Source organism: Babylonia areolata, chromosome 10 (genome assembly GCF_041734735.1).
Source record: "Babylonia areolata isolate BAREFJ2019XMU chromosome 10, ASM4173473v1, whole genome shotgun sequence".
NCBI lineage: Eukaryota > Metazoa > Mollusca > Gastropoda > Neogastropoda > Buccinidae > Babylonia > Babylonia areolata.
Window position 1 is genome coordinate 28,056,443 of NC_134885.1, and position 20,000 is coordinate 28,076,442.

Sequence of the window (20,000 nt, forward strand, 5' to 3'; positions counted from 1 at the left end):
GCGCGCGCACGTCTGTGTGTCTGCGCACGCGCGCGCGCGCGTGTGTGTATGTGTCTCTGTCTGTGTCTGTGTTTCTGAAGTGTCGCGATCCTCCTCTACCCACTTCCCCCCCCCCCCTCCTCAGACCCCCTCCCCAACGCCACTGTACCATCCTTATAGATATGTATATGTTTATTTCATTTTTTTTTAACTGAAGAACTAACCCACACACCCTAACAACCGCATTCAGGTAAAAAAAAAAAAGTATAAACTCCCATCCCACCCTATCCCAACCCCCGAAAAAATTCCCCCTAAAACCAAAGCAATCTTTCTTCTTCACACAGGTGGGGCAGTTCCTCTGCAAGCTCGTGAGGTTCACGCAGACGGCTGCTCCTTCGGCGGTGGCGCTGGTGATGGTGTGCATCTGCGTGGATCGCTTCTACACCATCCTCTACCCGCTCAGCTTCAAGGTGACGCGGGGCACAGCCAAGCGGATGATCGTGGGAGCCTGGACCACGGCGGTCGTGCTCTCCTCCTTGTGCTTCTACTTCTACGATGTGGTGACGATCACCAGGGTGGCTCAGGAAGACGGCAACAACATCGTCGGTGGTAGTGGCAGTGGCAGTAGTGGTGGTGGTGGTGGTGGTGTTCTGGGTTCCGGTCCTGCTAGTAAGAACCTCGTCGCGGGGGTGGCGGAGGAGGAGGAGGAGGAGCTGGAACTGTGCCCCACGTTCGTGCCTTGTTTCGGAAGCAGCAGCAGCAGCAGCGGAAGCGGAAGCAGTGGTAGTGGTGGAGGAGGAAACAGTTGGGCTGCCATCAGCTACGTGGTGCTGACCTTTCTGCTCCTGTTCGCGATGCCTCTGCTTGTGTCGGCGGTGCTGTACGGGCGCGTGATGCGTCACATCTGGCAGGCGGCCGGTGGAGGAGGAGGAGGAGGAGGGGGGGTGCCCTGGTGGAGGGTGGAGGTGGGGGAGGTCCGGTGGAGGAGGAGGAGGAGGAGAAGGAGGAGGAGAAGGAGGAGGGTTCAGATCCCGGATATTTAGGGGGCAGCGGCAGCGTAGGCATCATCATCATCATCAGCAGCAGCAGCAGCAGCAGCGTAGGGGCTGCAGCAGGAGGAGGCCGAGGGAGGAGGGCTGCGGCGGCAGCAACCCCGTGCCCCGCGCCAAGGTGAAGATGGTCAGGATGCTAGTCCTTCTCACCGCCTCCACCCTCCTCCTCCTCGCCCCTCTCTACGGCGTGCAGGTGAGTAAGCTTGGGGAGTGTGGGGGTGGGGGGTGGGGAGTGGGGGGAGGAGTTGAGGGTGGAGGCGGTGGTCGAGGAGTGGGGGTGTGATGATGATGGTGATCGTGGTGGTGGTGGTGGTGGTGGTTGGCAGTGATGGGTGGTGGTTGGTGATGATATCGATGGTGATGAAGAGGAGAAGGTTGTTGATGATATCGATGGGGATGAAGAGGAGAAGGTTGTTGATGATGATTTTGTGGATGATGACGACAACGACGATGATGATGATGTTGCCGGTGGTGATGGTGGCGGCGGTGGTGTGAGCGGTGATCATGATAACGACAACGATGACGACGACGATGATGATGATGATGATGACAACGACGCTGACGACGACGACGACGATGGTCATGATGATGGCGGTGATGGTAGTGGTGGCGGTGGTGGTGATGATGATGACTACGACGACGACGACGACGATGATGATGATGATGATGGTGATGATGATGATGATGAGTGAAATGATGGCCTAGAGGTAACGTGTCCGCCTAGGAAGCGAGAGAATCTGAGCGCACTGGTTCGAATTCCGGCATAGTCGATTCCACTAGACCTTGAGTGGTGGTCTGGACGCTAGTCATTCGGATAAGACGATACACTGAGCTCCCGTGTGCAGCATGCAGTAAGCGCACGTAAAAAAATAAATAAATAAATAACCCACTCCAACAAAAGGGTTGTCTCTGGCAAAATTCTGTTTAAAAAATCCGCTTCCGTAGGAAAACACAGAAAAAAACAGCAGGCAGGAAAAAAAAAGAAAAAAAGAGAGACTAAAACAGAATTAAAAAAAAGGTGGGGCTGTCAGTGAAGCGACGCACATTCTCTGGGGTGAGCAGCCCGAATTTCACACAGAGAACTCTTTTGTGACAAAAAAAGTAACACAATATAATGCGATTCGATGAATAAATATTGTTCTCTTCCGCTGCCTCCTCCTCCTCCTCTTCCTTCTCCTCCTCCTCCTCCTTCTCCTCCTCCTCCTCCTCTTCCTTTTCCTCCTCCTCCTCTTGCTCCTCCTTCTCCTCCACCTCCTCTTGCTCCTTCTCCTCCTCTTCTTCTACCTTCTCCTGCTCCTCCTTCTCCTCCTCCACCTACTTCTCCTTCTTCTCCTCCTCCTCCTCCTCCACGTCCTCCTCCTCCTCCTCCTCCTCTTCTTCCACCTCCTCCTGCCCCCCATTCTCCTCTTCCACCTCCTCCTCCTTCTCCTCCTCTTCCTCCACCTCCTCCACCTCCTCCTCCTCCCTCTGCTCAACATCATCATCACCATCATCATCATCGTTCTCAGAGAGCTGTGGGTTTTCCTTCTTTCAGCTAGGCTACTGCTTTAGCCCTGGGCGCTTGCTGGACGGTCGAGTATTCGTCTTCGCCTTCTGCTGTCTGGCTGGCACTGCTGCCTCCAAGCCACTCATCTACCTCCGCTGCAACTCTAACTTCAGACGGGGGTGCAAAGAGGTGACCGGGCTGGTAGATAGATAGATAGATAGATAGATAGTGACTGGCTAGGAGATAGATAGATAGTGACAGGGCGGGCTGATAGATAAATAGATAGATAGATAGTGACCGGGCTGGTACATAGATAGATATATAGTGTCCGGGCTGATTAGATAGATAGATAAAGTGTGTGTGTGCGTGTGTGTGTGTGTGTGTGTGTGTGTGTGTGTGTGTGTGTGTGTGTGTGTGTGTGTGTGTGTGTGTGTGTGTGTGTGCTTATTCATAATAAAAAAAAAAATTGTCTGCTATCTACAGATCTAAACACTGATTTGACTTTTTATTCATGTGTGTGAATTATGTATGTATTCGATTAATTACTTTTTTCTAACAATTTCAAGGGGGGAAAAAAAAGATTGTGGATATGAAGAAAAAGCACATGACAATTACACTGACAAATGTTTTATCGAGCCAGGCCTTCTGCCGAGTCAAAGAAATGTATGGGCTCATAAATTCGAAGGAATGACGCATGTAAGCAATCAAACATTATTGATTATAATCTCATATTTGCACACATGCAGTTGAATCGGTGGACGCCCAAGACATCGCCCAAACTGAATCAAGCAGTTTGTACATAAACTATCATACAAGCACAGCGCATACTAACCATCATACAGGCGCATGTTCAATGATTCAGAAACTCAGTATCTGGTCACAGACATAATTGAATGTGTTAAAGGCGGGAAGAGAGAAGAGGGTTGGAGATGCCAACGTTTCTAAAGATAGAGATATAGAGTGTGCGTGTGTGTAAATGTAGAGGTATGCAGTGTGTTTGTGTGTGCTTATTCATCATCATCTACTATCTAGTGATGTTGGAGTGTGGGGGGTGGGGCTGGGGGTACATCGCAAATTATGGGACAGCAAGTCAACACACAAACAAACAACACACACGCACGCGCGCGCGCATGCACAAGTTCAGTTTTAATTATGTTTTCACTCCTGTTGGAGTTATGGAGGATTACTGCAAAATAATCTTTTCATGCACCAGAACAAACATTTCCAAATGCACAACAATGTCACATAAAAGTTGAGAAAACACAAATGTCTGTTAACTCTAAACGTGTAGCTAGGCAACATTTGCAAATCTAATCATCTTACTTACAGCTAAAATGACTTTTTTGCCTCCTTTGAGCATATTACAAAAATTAAAAACCGATTTTGGAGACAAATATTTTTTTCAGGAACATATTTATTTCGTAACTGATCATCATAATTGGGATATTCCATTATAAAATGAAACTCATCCCCAATCACAGACATGTTACAAACCTTACAAAGTCGTAACTATCGTGGTATGCCTTTGTGTCTCCCTGTTTCTATTTCCAGCTTACGATTACTACTTCGAAATCTGAAGAAGCTGATTACGTAACACACACACACACACACACACACACACACACACACACGCTCAGAAGCACGCACGCGAGCGCGCGCACACACACACACATACATGTATGCACAAACACGCGCGCGCGCGCGCGCGCACACACACACACACACACACACACACACACACACACACATGGACACACATGCATATGGACACACACACACACACACACACACACACACACACACACACACACACACACACACACACACACACACACACACACACACACACACACATGGTAACAAATGGCTTTAATTGATAATAACGGTTGCCGAAAAGTAAGTGCCGGGAATCTGTCAACACTACATTCCAAGGCAAATGGGAAGCAATCCTTGAATGACTAACTTCGTGAATATGTTGGTGGTTGTTTCCCTTATGTGGATGTCGGTCTCAACAACTTTACTGCCACTTTTGCAATCACGTGGTCTATATTTGACCAAGGAAAGGAAAAAGAAAAAAAATAGAAAAGAAAAGAAAAAGAAACAGCATTTCATGATGAATGATGATGAAAAAAATCATACGAATTCACAACAGACTGGAACCGGGTTTAACTCGAAAGAGATTTCTAAACAATATTTGGAGACAGCGGTTACCGTGGAAACTCCGAACTGGGGCACTGAGGTCGATGAACTTGGGGGAAGGCGGGCACTGTCATAAGGGAGACAACACCATAGGACAATGTGATCAAGGCTGCCAAGAGTTGTCCTTCGCTTTGATTGAATCTCTTGAGACTGTTTTTGATTAAGTATAATATGGAGTTTACCGTGGGGTTAGGAACATTCTTAATTATAATCACACTTGGCGCTGCTGAGTTCGCTCATGCAAACCAACCCTGAAGGAAGAGGGAGAGGAATTTTGTTTAATGTTCCGTCACACATATCATTGTCAACTCATCCCCTCTCACTGGAACGTTTCCATCCACTTTCAAAACTGCAATCGTCCGGCCTCTTCTGAAGAAATCCAACCTTGACGCAAATATTTTGAAAAAACTATCGACCAGTTTCTAATCTTCCATTCCTGTCCAAACTCCTTGAAAAAGCTGTCCTCAAGCAACTCAACAACCACTTTTGTTTCAACAATCTCATCCACCCATTTCAGTCTGCCTATTGTGCTGACCACAGCACCGAAACCACTCTCCTCCACATCCTGAATAACCTACTGCTAGCGTCCGACTCAGGACAGATCTCCCTTCTCATTCTTCTCGACTTGTTAGCCGCCTTTGACACGATAGACCATTCAATCCTTCTTTTCCGTCTTCATTTTACATTTGGTATCAACGGCACTGTTCTAATCTTATCTCACTGATCGATTCCAGTCTGTCATTGTTGATAATTTCCAGTCTGAACCCGTTAAAATTGAACATGGAGTCCCACAGGGATCTATTTTAGGCCCATTGCTCTTCACACTGTACACTGCTCCTCTTGCTGAAATTATCAAGCGCCATAATGTCAGTCATCATTCTTATGCTGATGACACTCAACTCCAGAAGAGTGATACCCCCGAAAAACTGTCGTCGCTCTTGCAAGAAACATCAAACTGCCTCCTGGATATTAAAAATTGGATGACTCTAAATAAGTTACAATTGAATGCGGACAAAACTGAAGCAATGATCATAGGAACTAAACAAAAACTCTCTTCCATCACAATTGACACAATCAAACTTGGCAGTACATCCATCCCTCTTTCCAGTTCAGTCAGGAGCCACGGCGTTGCCCTTGACAACGCACTGTCCATGCAAAAAAATTTCAGTCAGACATGTCAGTCCTGCTACTGTCAACTGCGGCGCATCAGTTCCATCCGGAAATATCTGTCCATTGACGCAACATCTAGACTTGTCGTTTCTCTCATTCTCTCTCGCCTTGACTACTGTAACTCTCTATTGTCTGGTTTGCCTGCGTCATCCATTCAGTCCCTTCAGCACATACAAAACTCAGCTGCCCGACTCGTCCTCAGAAAGAAAAGATCTGAGCATATCACTCCTCTTTTGCAACATATCCACTGGCTCCCTGTCTCACACCAAATAAAGTACAAGATCAGCACTCTATGCTACACATGTATTCACAAATCAGCCCCTTCCTATCTCTGTGGCTGCCTTCACCTCTACACTCCATCTCGCTCACTACGATCAGCTTCGGATCCACTCTATTCACGTATACCCAGATTCAATCTCTCGACTGTTGGCCGCCGTTCTTTATCTGTCTCTGGACCTTGCAATCGGAATGAACTTCCTCTTTCGCTTCGTCAAGTCTCCACACTCAGCTCTTTCAAGTCTGGCCTTAAAATCCACCTCTTGCCAATATTGCCTCCCTTCCCTGCCTCTTCCTTGTCTTCAGTTTCTCCAGTTTTAGAGTTACGCGAGCGTGAGAATGACTGGTGCGAAATCGCTTTGATTTGTCTATGCACAAGATTCAGCGGTATATAAATACCATTATTATTATTATTATTATTATTATTATATCGGTGACTGAAGACATTTTGTTCCAGTATTAATGTACACATTTTGAGTATTATCGTTTAGAAGAGATGGGTGATGGGGAGGAATGCGGGTGAGTTGGGGGGGGGTGGGGGGGGGAGGTGGATGGTGTGTGTGTGTTTTTAGGGGGGTATTATCAGTATCAGTATCAGTAGCTCAAGGAGGCGTCACTGCGTTCAGTCAAATCCATATACGCTACAAGCATCATCATCATCATCATCACCTTCATTTGTTGTCATGTATTTTCCGCTGTGTTGGTTTTATCATCATCATCATCATCATCACCACCTTGCTTTGTTTTCACGTATTTGCTGTTGTGTTGGTTTTATCATCACCATCATCATCATCGTCATCATCATATTCATCATCATCATCATCATCATCATCACCACCACCTTGCTTTGTTGTTACGTATTTGATGTGTTGGTTTTATCATCATCCTCATCCTCCTCATCATCGTCATCATCATATTCATCATCATCATCATCATCACCATCACCATCATCATCGTCATCATATTCATATTCATCTACATCACCATCATCATCGTCATATTCATCATCACCATCATCATCATCATCTCCATCATCACCGTCATCATCATCATCATCATCATCATCATCATCACCGTCATCACCGTCATCATCATCATCATCATCATCATCATCTCTATCATCACCGTCATCATCATCATCATCACTAGCATCACCGTCATCACCATCACCATCATCATCGTCATCATATTCATCATTATCTACATCACCATCATTATCGTCATCATCATCATCATCATCATCTCCATCATCCACCATCACCAGCATCATCATCGTCATCACCATGATGAAATTTCCTCACCTTTCCCTTCCACTCTCTTTCCTGTTCCCAGGTATTCTGCATGTCGGCCATGCGCTGTTACCGCTCCCACACGTACACCATCACTTCGGCTTCCGCGCTGGGGAAGAAGAACCACGTGGGGGTGTTGACCACTGCCAACAGCAGCGGCGGCACCAGCGGCGGTCTGGGAGACCCCAGTCACGTGCAGGCGTGCCACGACTCGCCACTCCAAGCCTTCAACAGAGCCTGGCATGTGGAGAGGGCGGCGTGGCCTCTGAATGGAGCCACCGCGGCGCCCACCACTTACGTGTGATGACGGAACGGAGGAAGGTGGCAGAATGGGTTCAGTTAGGACGGCTCGTCTGCCAACTACATTACACAAGACTCCATGAGGGCCTCTGAGTTCGTTCGAGTCCCGCTCTCGCGTCCTTCCTTTTTATTTGTTTTATTAATTTTTTTTTTCTTATCTCAAGTTTGACTGGAAAAGAAAAACTGAAATCAAACTTCAGCGGTCTCTGGGTCATCATTAGTCCACCGCTACAAAACACAACACAATCATAACACCAGGACCACATTGCAACAATTATCTTCTACATACCTCAACCACTTTGATCGAAAATCAATCACGGACCCCAGTCAGGGTAAACCCTTATCAACACGTCTCAAAAGGGCATAGTCGATACCGCATCACTTTTATCCATTCTAATCCTCCTAGACGACTCCGTCAAAAAAACTGCACACTAGCCGAGCCGTCACACATCATATCACCGCATCACTGTACACTGATCGTACATCACCATCATATGGTAAGGACTCACAACTCCATCACACCACACACATATCAGCACATCAATGTCGAAACGACCCCTAGCCCTTTGTCAGACCATCGCCAGCTTTCCTCCAATACACTCCTTCGGCGATGGAGAAGAAGTAACGGACACGTGGTGGTGTTGCCCACTGCCAACAGACTCTGCAAGCGGCGGCTGGGTAGTCGCCGCGTCAGACGGGGCCAGATCGCGCCCTATCGGGTTTGAGTCATGCCCTGACACTGGGTGCCTGGAATGTTGGCACCCTTTTAGGCAGAGAAGACAGACCAGAAAGGCGCACAGCGCTCATTGCTAGAATGCTTGATCGCTGTCAGGTGGACATAGCAGCCCTGGGCGAAACCAGGTTTGCCGGTGAAACCCAGCTGGAGGAAGTTGGAGGGGGCTACACATTCTACTGCATTGGGAAGCCAGATGGCACTCCAAGAACCTCAGGCGTGGGCTTTGCCATTCAAACCAAACTTGCACGACAGCTTGACAGCCTTCCACGTGGGATAAACGATAGGCTGATGACCCTGTGGCTGAAACTGTCAGAGGATCGCTTCTCTACAGTCATCAGCTGCTACGCCCCGACGATTATCAACCCTGATGACATCAAAGAAGCTTTCTACGAGGTGCTCGCCGCACCATTTCAGTGGTAGACAGAAAGGATAGGCTAATCATCCTTGGAGATTTCAATGCCCGCGTCGGCGTGGATCTCCTCGTGGCCAAAAGTCCTAGGACAGCACGGCACTGGCAAGTGCAACTCCAACGGACTGCTTTTGCTCTCACTCTGCGCGCAACACGGACTGACCATCACCAACACCCTCTTCCAACAAGCAGACAAGTACAAAAACACATGCATGCACACCCGCTCCAAGCAGTGGCACATGCTGGACTGTGTGGTTGTCCGGCAGAGGGACAGAGGTGATGTTTCCATTACATGCTGCATGAGAGGGGTAGTCTGTTGGTCGGACCATCGCCTGGTATGCAGTAAAATGAACATCAGACTTGCACGCAAGCTCCAACCAGCCAGGCAGAAACCCCTTAGGAAGCTGAACATCTACCACCTCCCTATCACCAAGGAAGTGCTGCAGCAGCAAATCCAAGCAGCTCTCCAAGAAATTTTGCATCGACTGATATAGAAGAAGTATGGAGCACCTTTAGAGATGATGTGTACACAGCAGCAGCTGACACACTCGGCTTTGTAAAGAGGAGCCACAATGACTGGTTTGACGAGAACGACTCTGGAACCTCCAAGCTTCTGAACACACTGCATATACGGCATCAGGATCACATTTCCGATAAAGAGGAAGAAGAACCAGTACTTGCAAACCAAGCAACACGTACAGAAGAAGCTGCGTGAGATGAAGAACACCTGGTGGGAGAGAAAGTCCGAAGAGCTTCAGTCCGCTGCTGATACTCACGACATGAAGACCTTCCACGATGGTCTCCGAGCTGTGTATGGGTCGAGAGTCACAAAATCAACCCCTGTCCGAGCCTTGGACCAGACCACCCTCTTGATAGACAAGAAAGACATCCTAGCCCGCTGGGCAGAGCACTTCAACACCCTCCTCAACAGGGACTCGTCCGTATCTGACAAGGTAATTGCAGCCCTCCCACAGCTATCAGTCAATGACTCGTTAGCTGCACCTCCTACCAAGACCGCGATCCGGAAGGCTCTGAAGCTGACAACGTCAGGAAAAGCATCAGGAGCGGATGGAATTCAGGCCGACATCTACAAGTATGGAGGCGAGGTGCTGACAGACAAGCTGACCGCCTCTGGGAGAGAGGGGAGGTCCCCAGGATTTCAAGGATGCTTCAGTTGTCTACATTTACAAACGGAAGGGAGACAAAACATCCTGCGATAACCACCGAGGAATCTCTCTCCTCTGCATCACTGACAAGATCTTCGCCCACATCATGCTGAACAGACTGGTTGACCATGTCTCCAACACAGTCATCCCTGAAGCACAGTGTGGTTTCCGCTCAGGCAGGGGAACATGTGACATGGTCTTTGCCGTACGCCAGATGCAAGAGAAGTGCCGTGAACAGAACAAGGAGCTCCACATGGTTTTTGTAGACCTAAGGCCTTAGACATGGTGAGCCGCCGTGGTCTGTGGAAGATCCTCCTAAAGTTCGGCTGCCCAGAAAGCCTAATCCAGCTGATTGCGTCATTCCATGATGGCATGCAGTCGAGAGTACAGAAAAATATTGACATGTCGGATCCGTTCCCTGTGGTAAATGGAATGAAGCAGGGCTGCGTCCTGGCACCCACACTGTTCTCCATTCTCTTCTCTGCCATGATGATTGACGCCTTCCAAGTCTGTGACCGGAGCATCTACATTCAGTTTCGCACAGATGGCAAACTCTTCAACTTGCGGCGACTCCACGCCAGGGCCAGGGTGTTTGAGGCACTGTTGAGAGAGTTCCTCTTCGCTTATAACTGCGCACTTGCTGCACACACCCATGAGGACATGCAGTTCATTATGGACAGGTTCTCAACCTCCTGCAGGCGCTTTGGACTCACCATCAGCCTCAGCGAGACCGAGTCCATGTACCAACCAGCTAGCTCACAGAACGCCAGTGCCGCCCCCCCACCTGCAATCAAGATCGATTACACAGAGATCCAGTCAGTCGACAAGTTTTGCTAACTGGGCAGCACCCTATGCAACAACGGAGCCTTTGATGCAGAAGTGACGCTGCGCATCGCCAAGGCCAGCTCCGCCTTTGGCAGACTCAACAACAGGCTGTGGAACAACAAAGGCATCAGGCTCAGCACCAAAATCAAAACCTACAGAGCTGTTGTGCTGAACACCTTGTTGTTCTGCTGTGAAACATGAGCAGTTTCACCAGAGATGCCTACGAAACATCCTCAGCATAAAGTAACAAGACAGGGTCTCCAATCTCCAGGTCCTAGAGAGGAGCGGCCTGCCCAGCTTCGAAAGCCTGCTGATCCAGTGCCAGCTACGCTGGACAGGACACGTTGTCCGCATAACAGACAGCAGGATCCCGAAGATGCTTTTGTATGGCCAGCTGAAGGAAGGCCACCGTGAACTTGGATGCGCTTCAAGGACACCTTGAAGACAAACCTCAAAGCCTGTGACATAGACATCGCTTCCTGGGAAACTGATGCCCTTGATCGCTCTCGCTGGAGGATGCTGTCCTCTAGTGGCAAAAAGACGTTTGAAAACAAGTGTGTGTGTGTGTGTGCGCGTGTGCGTGTGTGTGTGTGTGTGTGTGTGTGTGTGTTTGTAAAGCGCTTGGAGTTTGGTCTCTGACCGAGGATAGTCGCTGTATAAGTATCCACATAATCATCATCATTATTCTGTATGTTGTATTTTATGGACCTAAATATGTTTCTTCCATGTGTGTGTGTGTGTGTGTGTGTGTGGCGGGGGGGGGGGGGGGCGGGATGACGGGTGTGTGTGTGTTTGTGTGCATGTGTGTGCGTGCGTGCGCGCGCGCGCGTTATGGTTTGTGTCTTGCTTACGTTTTATTGTAAATTGCTTTGAGATGTTTGAAAGCGCTATGTAGCCGAAAAGTATTGCTGTGGTTTTTGTTGTGATGATGATGATGATGATGATGATAATCGAAAGCCTGCTGATCCAGTGCCATCTACGCTGGACAGGACACGTTTTCCGCATGGCAGATAACAGGATCCCGAAGATGCTTTTGTGTGGCCAGCTGAAGGAAGGCCACCGTGAACTTGGAAGACCCTGCAAGCGCTTCAAGGACACCTTGAAGACAAACCTCAAAGCCTGTGACAAAGACATCGCTTCCTGGGAAACTGATGCCCTTGATCGCTCTCGCTGGAGGATGCTGTGCTCTAGTGGTATAAAGACGTTTGAAAACAAGAGAACGCTGGCCATTAATGAGAAGCGTGAGCGAAGGAAACAGGGCTCAACTTTTGGTGACGTTTTCCCTTGCAACGCCTGTGGGAAGTGCTGCGCATCCAGAATCGGCCTCTTCTCCCGTATGAGGACACACACCGACAGATAAGCCTGCCTGTCTACTCATCCGTCGGACCGACGGGAGCATCCAAGATGATGATGATTATTATTTATTATTATTATGCCCATCATTCAACCACACTGTTGAAACGACTCGTATGGCTCTTTTGCAGTTCTTTACATTGGTTTGACTGAAAGACCAGCCACTGTTGATGAAAATAGACATCAATTCGATCTATTTACTTAGTCCTCTGGTGATAATGAAGTATTTTTTTTAATACTTTCAGTATGAATTGTGTCCCCTTAAAATCTGTCAGTTCGCTGACGATACACCTTTCTTATTAACAGGAGATGATAAGATATATTATAAAAGACTCTCCGAGAACATTATTGCAAATGAAGAAAAGTACAATGATTATGTGTGAATGTGATCAACGCAGAAAAATTCTGGTAATTCTATTCTTACCGAACTGAGAATGACGTTGAAATCTCCGAAATATAAACTCCTACACACTTGTTTTTAATGTTGTGAAAAGCTAGTATATATATATATATATATATATATATATATATATATATATATATCTGCTTAACACGTATCTGAACCCCCTCTTGGTAGCATTGCTGTACCGAAGTCTCTTATATTATCAAAACTGATATGGATACTTTTGCCAAATCCAACAGGCAGAGAAACAAAATGGTTACAAAAGCAGTGTTTCTATTTTGTACGGGATAATAAACTAGACAAGATTAAAGAAAATACTCTGTACAGAACGTTAAAAAGGAATGGATATTGATCCATTTTCAACGTATATATATATATATATATATATATATATATATATCATTTTACTTGATAATTTGACGAAACACGTAAGTTTTTCACAGGAAGTGTCAGCAGTACCACTTTTCGTTAATGATCAAATTATAGCAGGTAATGATGTATTCTGGTTCAAATCTTGGACAAACAAAAACTTTCATTTGGTAAGAGGTTTGACTGATTAAAATAAGACATTTATGTCCAAGTGGTTTTCTGGAAAAAAAAATATGATATGAAAGTAAATCTTCTTAATGACGTCAGTTGTGTTATATCGATTAAACATCATCTAATTTAGAAAGAACATCAAAATAGAGCACAGTGGATGTTACGGGAAAAGGAAAGCATTACAAATCATAGCAAGTACTACAAATAATTACAGAAAACGTCAAAGGATCAAGAGTACGTGTTGGATAATATACTTCTGGGTCTGGATCAATGTTCGATATTAGACCTTTTTTTCAAGTAGCTTGCGAGAAGAGATATCAGACACAGTAGTGGATTAGCATTCCACTTGGAAGCACATCAGAAAATTTAAAGGAATAGCATTATAATGGTTTCTTAATTAGATTATGCCATGACATTTGGATAACCAACACAATTTTAAAGCAAATGGACACTACTATGAGTATTGATCTGTATATTTTTTTTAGATGGGGAAAATATCAAATACACTATTATTTCTGGACTTGCAAGATCTCTCAACAATACTGGGATGATCTTGAGATATTATTTGTAATATTGTTTTTAAACAAACAACAAAAACAACAAACAAACGTACAACTTGTGTAAGACTGACTCGAAATACGAAATACATACGAAAACAGATTAAACTTTTGACCTGGTCATCCTTTTTCGCTAAATAGTTTGTTTATAAATGCAAATGAAGTAAACCGCACCCAATGAGGGAATTAATCTTTTTTTGCTTTTTTTTCAGAACGACCTAAATGACAATTATAGAAAAGAAACATTATAAACATTTCGTGGGGTAGTGGCCGTGACTTTTGCAGGGACCGTAACGACTGGAAGCCCAAGCCGTACTATGGGAACAGGTGGCTCCTCTCTCTGGACCTGTTTGCCTGCCTGCCCAAGCCTACACACGTTTTTCTCTTTTGTTTATATGTATTTAACTGTGCTTTCATATCTGTGAAACTGCATGTTTGGTGCATATCTGTTATGCATGTGTGGGTGTATGTGTGAATGTGTGTCTTCATGTTTTGCATTTATTTGCTTATTTATCATCATTGTTATCTTATTTATTTATTTATATTATTATTTTATTATTATTATTATTATTATTATTATTATTATTATTACTACCTTTTTATATTATAATTATTATTTATTTATTTATTTGTGTAAGCTTATCTATTATTTATTCACCTTTTTTTCCCCCTCAAGGCCTGACTAAGCGCGTTGGGTTACGCTGCTGGTCAGGCATCTGCTTGGCAGATGTGATGTAGCTTATATGGATTTGTCCGAACGCAGTGACGCCTCCTTGAGCTACTGAAACTGAAACTGAAACTGACATGGTGGGCTGCATTGGAAATGGCTTGAAATTACAATGCCTGTGAGAGACAGGCAGGCAATCTCTGTGAACTTTGTCATCGCAATGTTTTAGTCTGTACTGTTATTTATTTATTCTTTTTATATCATCAGTGTTCATCATTGGTTTTAGATGATGTTTTAGTTAGATGAGTATTTCTGTGAATTCTTTGCGTTGTCGTGGATTGTGAGAGAGGGTGAGTTGTTCAGAACCTTCTTCATGATCAGTGTCACAGTTACTGACATGCTTGCATCACCATGATCATCATGCATCTTTGCTCCATCATCTCGGAAGATTTTTCTAAGAGTTGTTGAATAACTACGTGAGAAATGACGTGAATTGCTGCAATCTTTGGAACTGAAATAGGTCATGCATCTGTTTTTAATGAATAAATAAGATTACATGCTGAAAGAAAAAAAAAAATTCGTGGAGTCAAAACAATCCGAATTTCATAAGAAAATGGTATCCGTGCCAAGCGCGTGTTGAAGACGACTCGTGATTTTTTTTTATCTAGCTATATTCAACTTATTTATCCTATACTAAGTTATCCAAAGGAAATGGTGTACCTGTGTGCGGTCGAAACTACCTTGTACATATCACTATGTTCTGCTGCCAACATTAGTAACAACTTGTGTATGCGTACTGAATATGTACATTGCTCCTGCTGAATGAATTGTACTGTGACCTATCTGTTGTCTGTCTGTATATATATATATATATATTTTTTTTTTTTTTTTTTTTTTTTTTTTTTTCCTTTTATGTACATTAAAAAGGGATTTTAAGTCGCAGACTTAAAATGAAGTAAAATAAATAAAATAAATACATAAATAAATAAGTACCCCCATCCTTTGGAATTGTTGCGTTTCCTATTTCCTGACACCTTTCTTCTATTCGTTCGTCAGGCAGCTTCTTTCTTTCTTCCTTCCTTTCTTTCTTTCTTTCCTTCAACATTTTCTGTCTATCAGGCTAGTCCATCTGTATCTATTCTAGAAATGCTACTTTTTGAGTTGTTGTTGTTGTTGTTGTTACTATTCTTGTTGCTGTTTGCCTCTGGCTGAACTTAGTATTTGGGCACTTTTGTTGTTGTTGTTGTTGTCGTCGTCGTCATTGCTGTTGTTATTGTTGTTGCACCTGACCAAACTTCTCTAGTTGGAGACAATAAAGTTATTCTTATCTTATCTTATCTTACCTTATCTTATGCGTTGTACCATGCATGCATCAGAAAAATCCTTGACACTGAAAATCAAGGAGGAACTGAGGTGGCGGAACGACTAAGATACGTATCGGCCAACACAGTGTCCGGGAGGATGTGGGCTCGAATACCTGCACACTCGCCCTTTAATCTCCCAGTTTTGACTGGCAAATCAAACTGAACCTGTAGACATTGGGATAAGACGATGGACCGCCCGAGGTCCCGTGTGCAGCACACACGTGGCGCACTGAAAAATAAAGAACCAATGGCAACAAGAGTGTTATCCTTTGGCAAAATTATTTCCTTTTATCCCCTTATTTTTCAGTTCACTCTGTTTTTAGAATGATGTTTCTATGTTCTGAGTATCTTCTGTGAAACTGAGAATCTATTTCTAGTGCAACCTTGCATGCTAAAGGGTGCTAACACAAACAAACATATTTTTTGGATGAACAAGCATGAATTGAAGAACATTTTCTAAAGATATATATGGCAAGAAAAGTTTGCATCACAACGAACATCAGAACTATTTGGTCGCGTTTTGGCGCTCCCCTATTCGCGAGGATAAAGCATTTATCCTGTCACATTTATGTAGAAAGTTCTATCATTTTGGTGTTATTCCCAACATCCCTCGGAAATGATTCGGTTCAAGTATATTGAATTTCTGTTTGAGTTATACACATTACTTTAATTTCGTTGTTTGCTATTGATTCCGATGTTGAATTTCAGGTCGATGCATTGCAGTGATCCATCTTATGTGAAATACAATGAGCAGATGTCAGTTTCAGTGTCATCACTGATTATGTCTTCGCTAACGCCACTGTCGCTATCATGATCGTCGTTGTCGTCATCCCACTCTCTCTCTCTCTCTCTCTCTCTCTCTCTCTCTCATTTTTCTCAAAGATTTGCACGGGGGAAAAGCAAGAAACCAGCTCAGATATCTGATAAAGGAAATATATTTGATAAAAAAAAAATAATAATAATGTGGACTTCTCATGCTTTCTCACGCATTGTGAGAAAGCGTGGAGGCGTCCCCGCGATTTCTCGAAATAGAGAGAAAACGTGGGATATATATATATATATATATATATATATATATATATATATATATATATATATATATATATATATATATATATATATGTGTGTGTGTGTGTGTGTGTGTGTGTGTGTGTGTGTTCTTTTTTTGTGGTGAAATATTGTGTACTTAAAAGAAACTGATGCAAAGATAGATAAATTGTAGTCCAGGTGCAAGCATGAAAAAGGGCATTAATTTTAACAATTAAGCCGTGAGGGACTCCAGGTGTCTCCATAAAGGACACACACACACACACACACACACACACACACACACACACACACTACCATCACCACTCCCCTCCCTACCCCCCCCCCCCCCCCCCCCCCCAAAAAAAAAAAAAAAAAAAAAAAAGAAATCCTACCCACCAACTTCGAGGCGACTGAACAGATCGAGCTGAACTAGTTTTGTCCAGGTTGCCGGCTGAGGTGGACTTTCAGTCAGAACATTGTCACTGCCATGAAGCTTGTGTTCAAGTACTTTGTCTTTGGCTATGTGTGTGCCGTTGCCACTTCGATGTTTCTGCTGTTTCTTTGTGTGACAAGGGAGAGCAAGCGTTTGGCCAAGCTGCGAAGTACTAGCGGGCAGGTTCGCGCACTTTCCGTCTGTTCTCTAAACAATGGATATATCTGACTGTGTTGTTAGTTTCTGTTTACTTTGAGAACACAGTTTGGAGAATAATCTATGTTTGTGAAGTGGATGATATTACACAAAATTGTGATAGAAGATGGTCTTGCAAAAAGCCCGATTTTTTCTATTGCTTTGCTACTTTTCTTTATGTAAAATGTAGATATTGATAGCATTTCAATTGGATTATTGAACTGTTACGGTCTAGGTAATACTCAGCAGAGGCGTGATGTATTCCACGAGTGAAATATTGTTTTCTCCCCATTTACTGCTTACAGGTCACGCATAGATATGTCTTATTGATATGTCTGAAGAAGAAAAAAATTCATGGAAGGAAAAATAACTATTGTAGAAGCAGGGTACGCACTATACAAATATGCAAAATAGGAAAGCTCTGATACTTCGCTTCGCTGACGACATTCAACTCTGTTAATCGGCTTCTACTGATGAAACTAATCGACTAAAGACACACATGCAAAAGAGTATAACTGACCTGAAAACTTGAATGACCTTCAACAACGTGGAGTGATGGCCCAGAGGTAACGCGTCCGCCTAGGAAGCGAGATAATCTGAGCGCGCTGGTTCGATTCATGGCTCATCTGCTGATATTATCTCCCCCTCCTCTAGACATTGAGTGGTGGTCTGGACGCTAGTCATTCGAATGAGACGATAAACCGAGGTCCCGTGTGCAGCATTCACTTAGCGCACGTAAAAGAACCCACGGCAACAGAAGGGTTGCTCCTGGCAAATTATGTAGAAAAATCCACTTCGATAGAGAAAACAAATAAAACTGCACGCAGGAAAAAAATACAAAAAAATATGGGTGGCGCTGTAGTGCAGCGACGCGCTCTCCCTGGGGAGAGCAGCACGAATTTCACACAGAGAAATATGTTGTGATAAAAAGAAATACAAAACAAAACAAACTATAGGTAAATGATGAAAAGACTGAACTGTTGCTTGTTTTCCCCGAGAAATCTATGAACCAACCATCTTTCGCTCATTGTCTTCTGGTAAAAAACAACAACAAAAAAACAAAACAAAACAAAAAAAAAACCGCTTTCTTTTCCGGCAGCAGTAGTTTTTCAGTGCTGGTCTTGGTATGATCTGGTTTTAACTCTTTCCATACGAACGGCGAAAGAGACGACGTTGACAGCGTTTCACCCCAATTACCATCATCAAAATTTTGCAAGCGGAAGGCTCTTATACTGAAGAGATGAATGTTGACAAAGAATACCACAATTCTGACCCACTGGACATCCGAGGGGTCTGTGTAGAGGAGAAGAAAGGACTGGCCGTACTGAGTGAGTTAATGCATGCTTTATTGTGGGGAAGCCGTTTGCCATATGTGTGTGGTGATGTACTATCGAGTATCCGTGCATTCGTGTGTGTGTGTGCGTGCCTGAGTGCGTGTTGCAGGGATGCGGTTTTTTTTTTCTTCTGGAGGACGTTATGGGTTGGTGGGCTATTTCCAATGTAATAGTCTGCATACACGAAGGAGAAAAACCTAAAGAATTCATAAAAAAAGAACTTGAGACCAACATCCTTGCTTAATGTTATCTAAAATAGGCTCCTTGTGTACAGCTAATCGTGTTACAAACTTTCTTCCAAAGCTTATTAGTGATGATCAAACTGGTTTTCTTTCAAATAGATACATCAGAGACAATAATTATAAGACTGCTTTACGATCTAATAAATTATCTACAAACTGAAAAACTTCCAGGTATGCTGATCTGTATAAATTTCGAAAAAAAAAACTTTCGACTCTCTGGACTAGCAGTTTATGCTTTAAGTTTTAAAATTGTTTGGCATTGGTGAAAATGTATGTCGATGGATTACAATCTTTAATGATAATATTAATTATACAGTAGCAGTTAATGAACAGACCTCACCTTGGTTCACAATACTAAAAGGCTGTAGACAAGGAGACCCTATTTCCCCTTATTCGTTCATTCTTTTGGCAAAAGCTTTAGCAACTGTGATAAGAGAAAACAAAAATATCAAAGGAATACATATTAATGGTACGGAACACAAGTTGTAAGACATAACTGGAAAAGTGTCCTTTTTTTCTTCTGAATGTTACAAAAACTAAAGCAGTATGGCTAGGGAGTAAATTACATTCCAATACAAGATATATGCCCCACCTCAATATTGATTGGAATCCATCACAGTTTAAGATACAAGATATTTGGTTTTCTCCAGACCTTTCACAGTGTGTTGAACTGAACTATGGTGAAAAATTCAAAGAGACAAGATCCTTTTTTAATGTCTGGATTGAGAGAAATATTACATCTGTAGGCAGAGTAGCAGTACTAAAACCACAAATTCTCTCAAAGCTGATATATTTCTGAATAGTGTTACCTAGCCCGCCAAATAACTATACTGATCTTCAGAAACAGTATGGGGTGGTAAACAAGACAGATATCAACGAGAACAACAATAGAAATTATCAGAAACGGTGGAATAAGAATACCTTCTATTAAGCATGATTTTTGTTCTTCACTCCATAACTTCGTTCGAAATGTTCAAAATACACAACAGGAAAAAG

At 43.9% G+C, this 20,000-nt stretch overlaps 1 protein-coding gene across 1 annotated transcript in view; it reads left to right on the forward strand.

Annotated features, from left to right (window-relative positions):
* Nucleotides 1-7,755, forward strand: part of LOC143286326 (putative G-protein coupled receptor 19) — an 8,569-nt gene extending 814 nt beyond the window's left edge. Inside the window, exons 2-6 of the mRNA XM_076593867.1 lie at nucleotides 324-709; nucleotides 800-893; nucleotides 1,060-1,224; nucleotides 2,566-2,706; nucleotides 7,495-7,755. Coding sequence (XP_076449982.1) covers nucleotides 324-709; nucleotides 800-893; nucleotides 1,060-1,224; nucleotides 2,566-2,706; nucleotides 7,495-7,755 — 1,047 coding nt within the window. The remainder of the gene's footprint in view (nucleotides 1-323; nucleotides 710-799; nucleotides 894-1,059; nucleotides 1,225-2,565; nucleotides 2,707-7,494) is intronic.
* The last annotated feature ends 12,245 nt before the right edge of the window (nucleotides 7,756-20,000 follow it).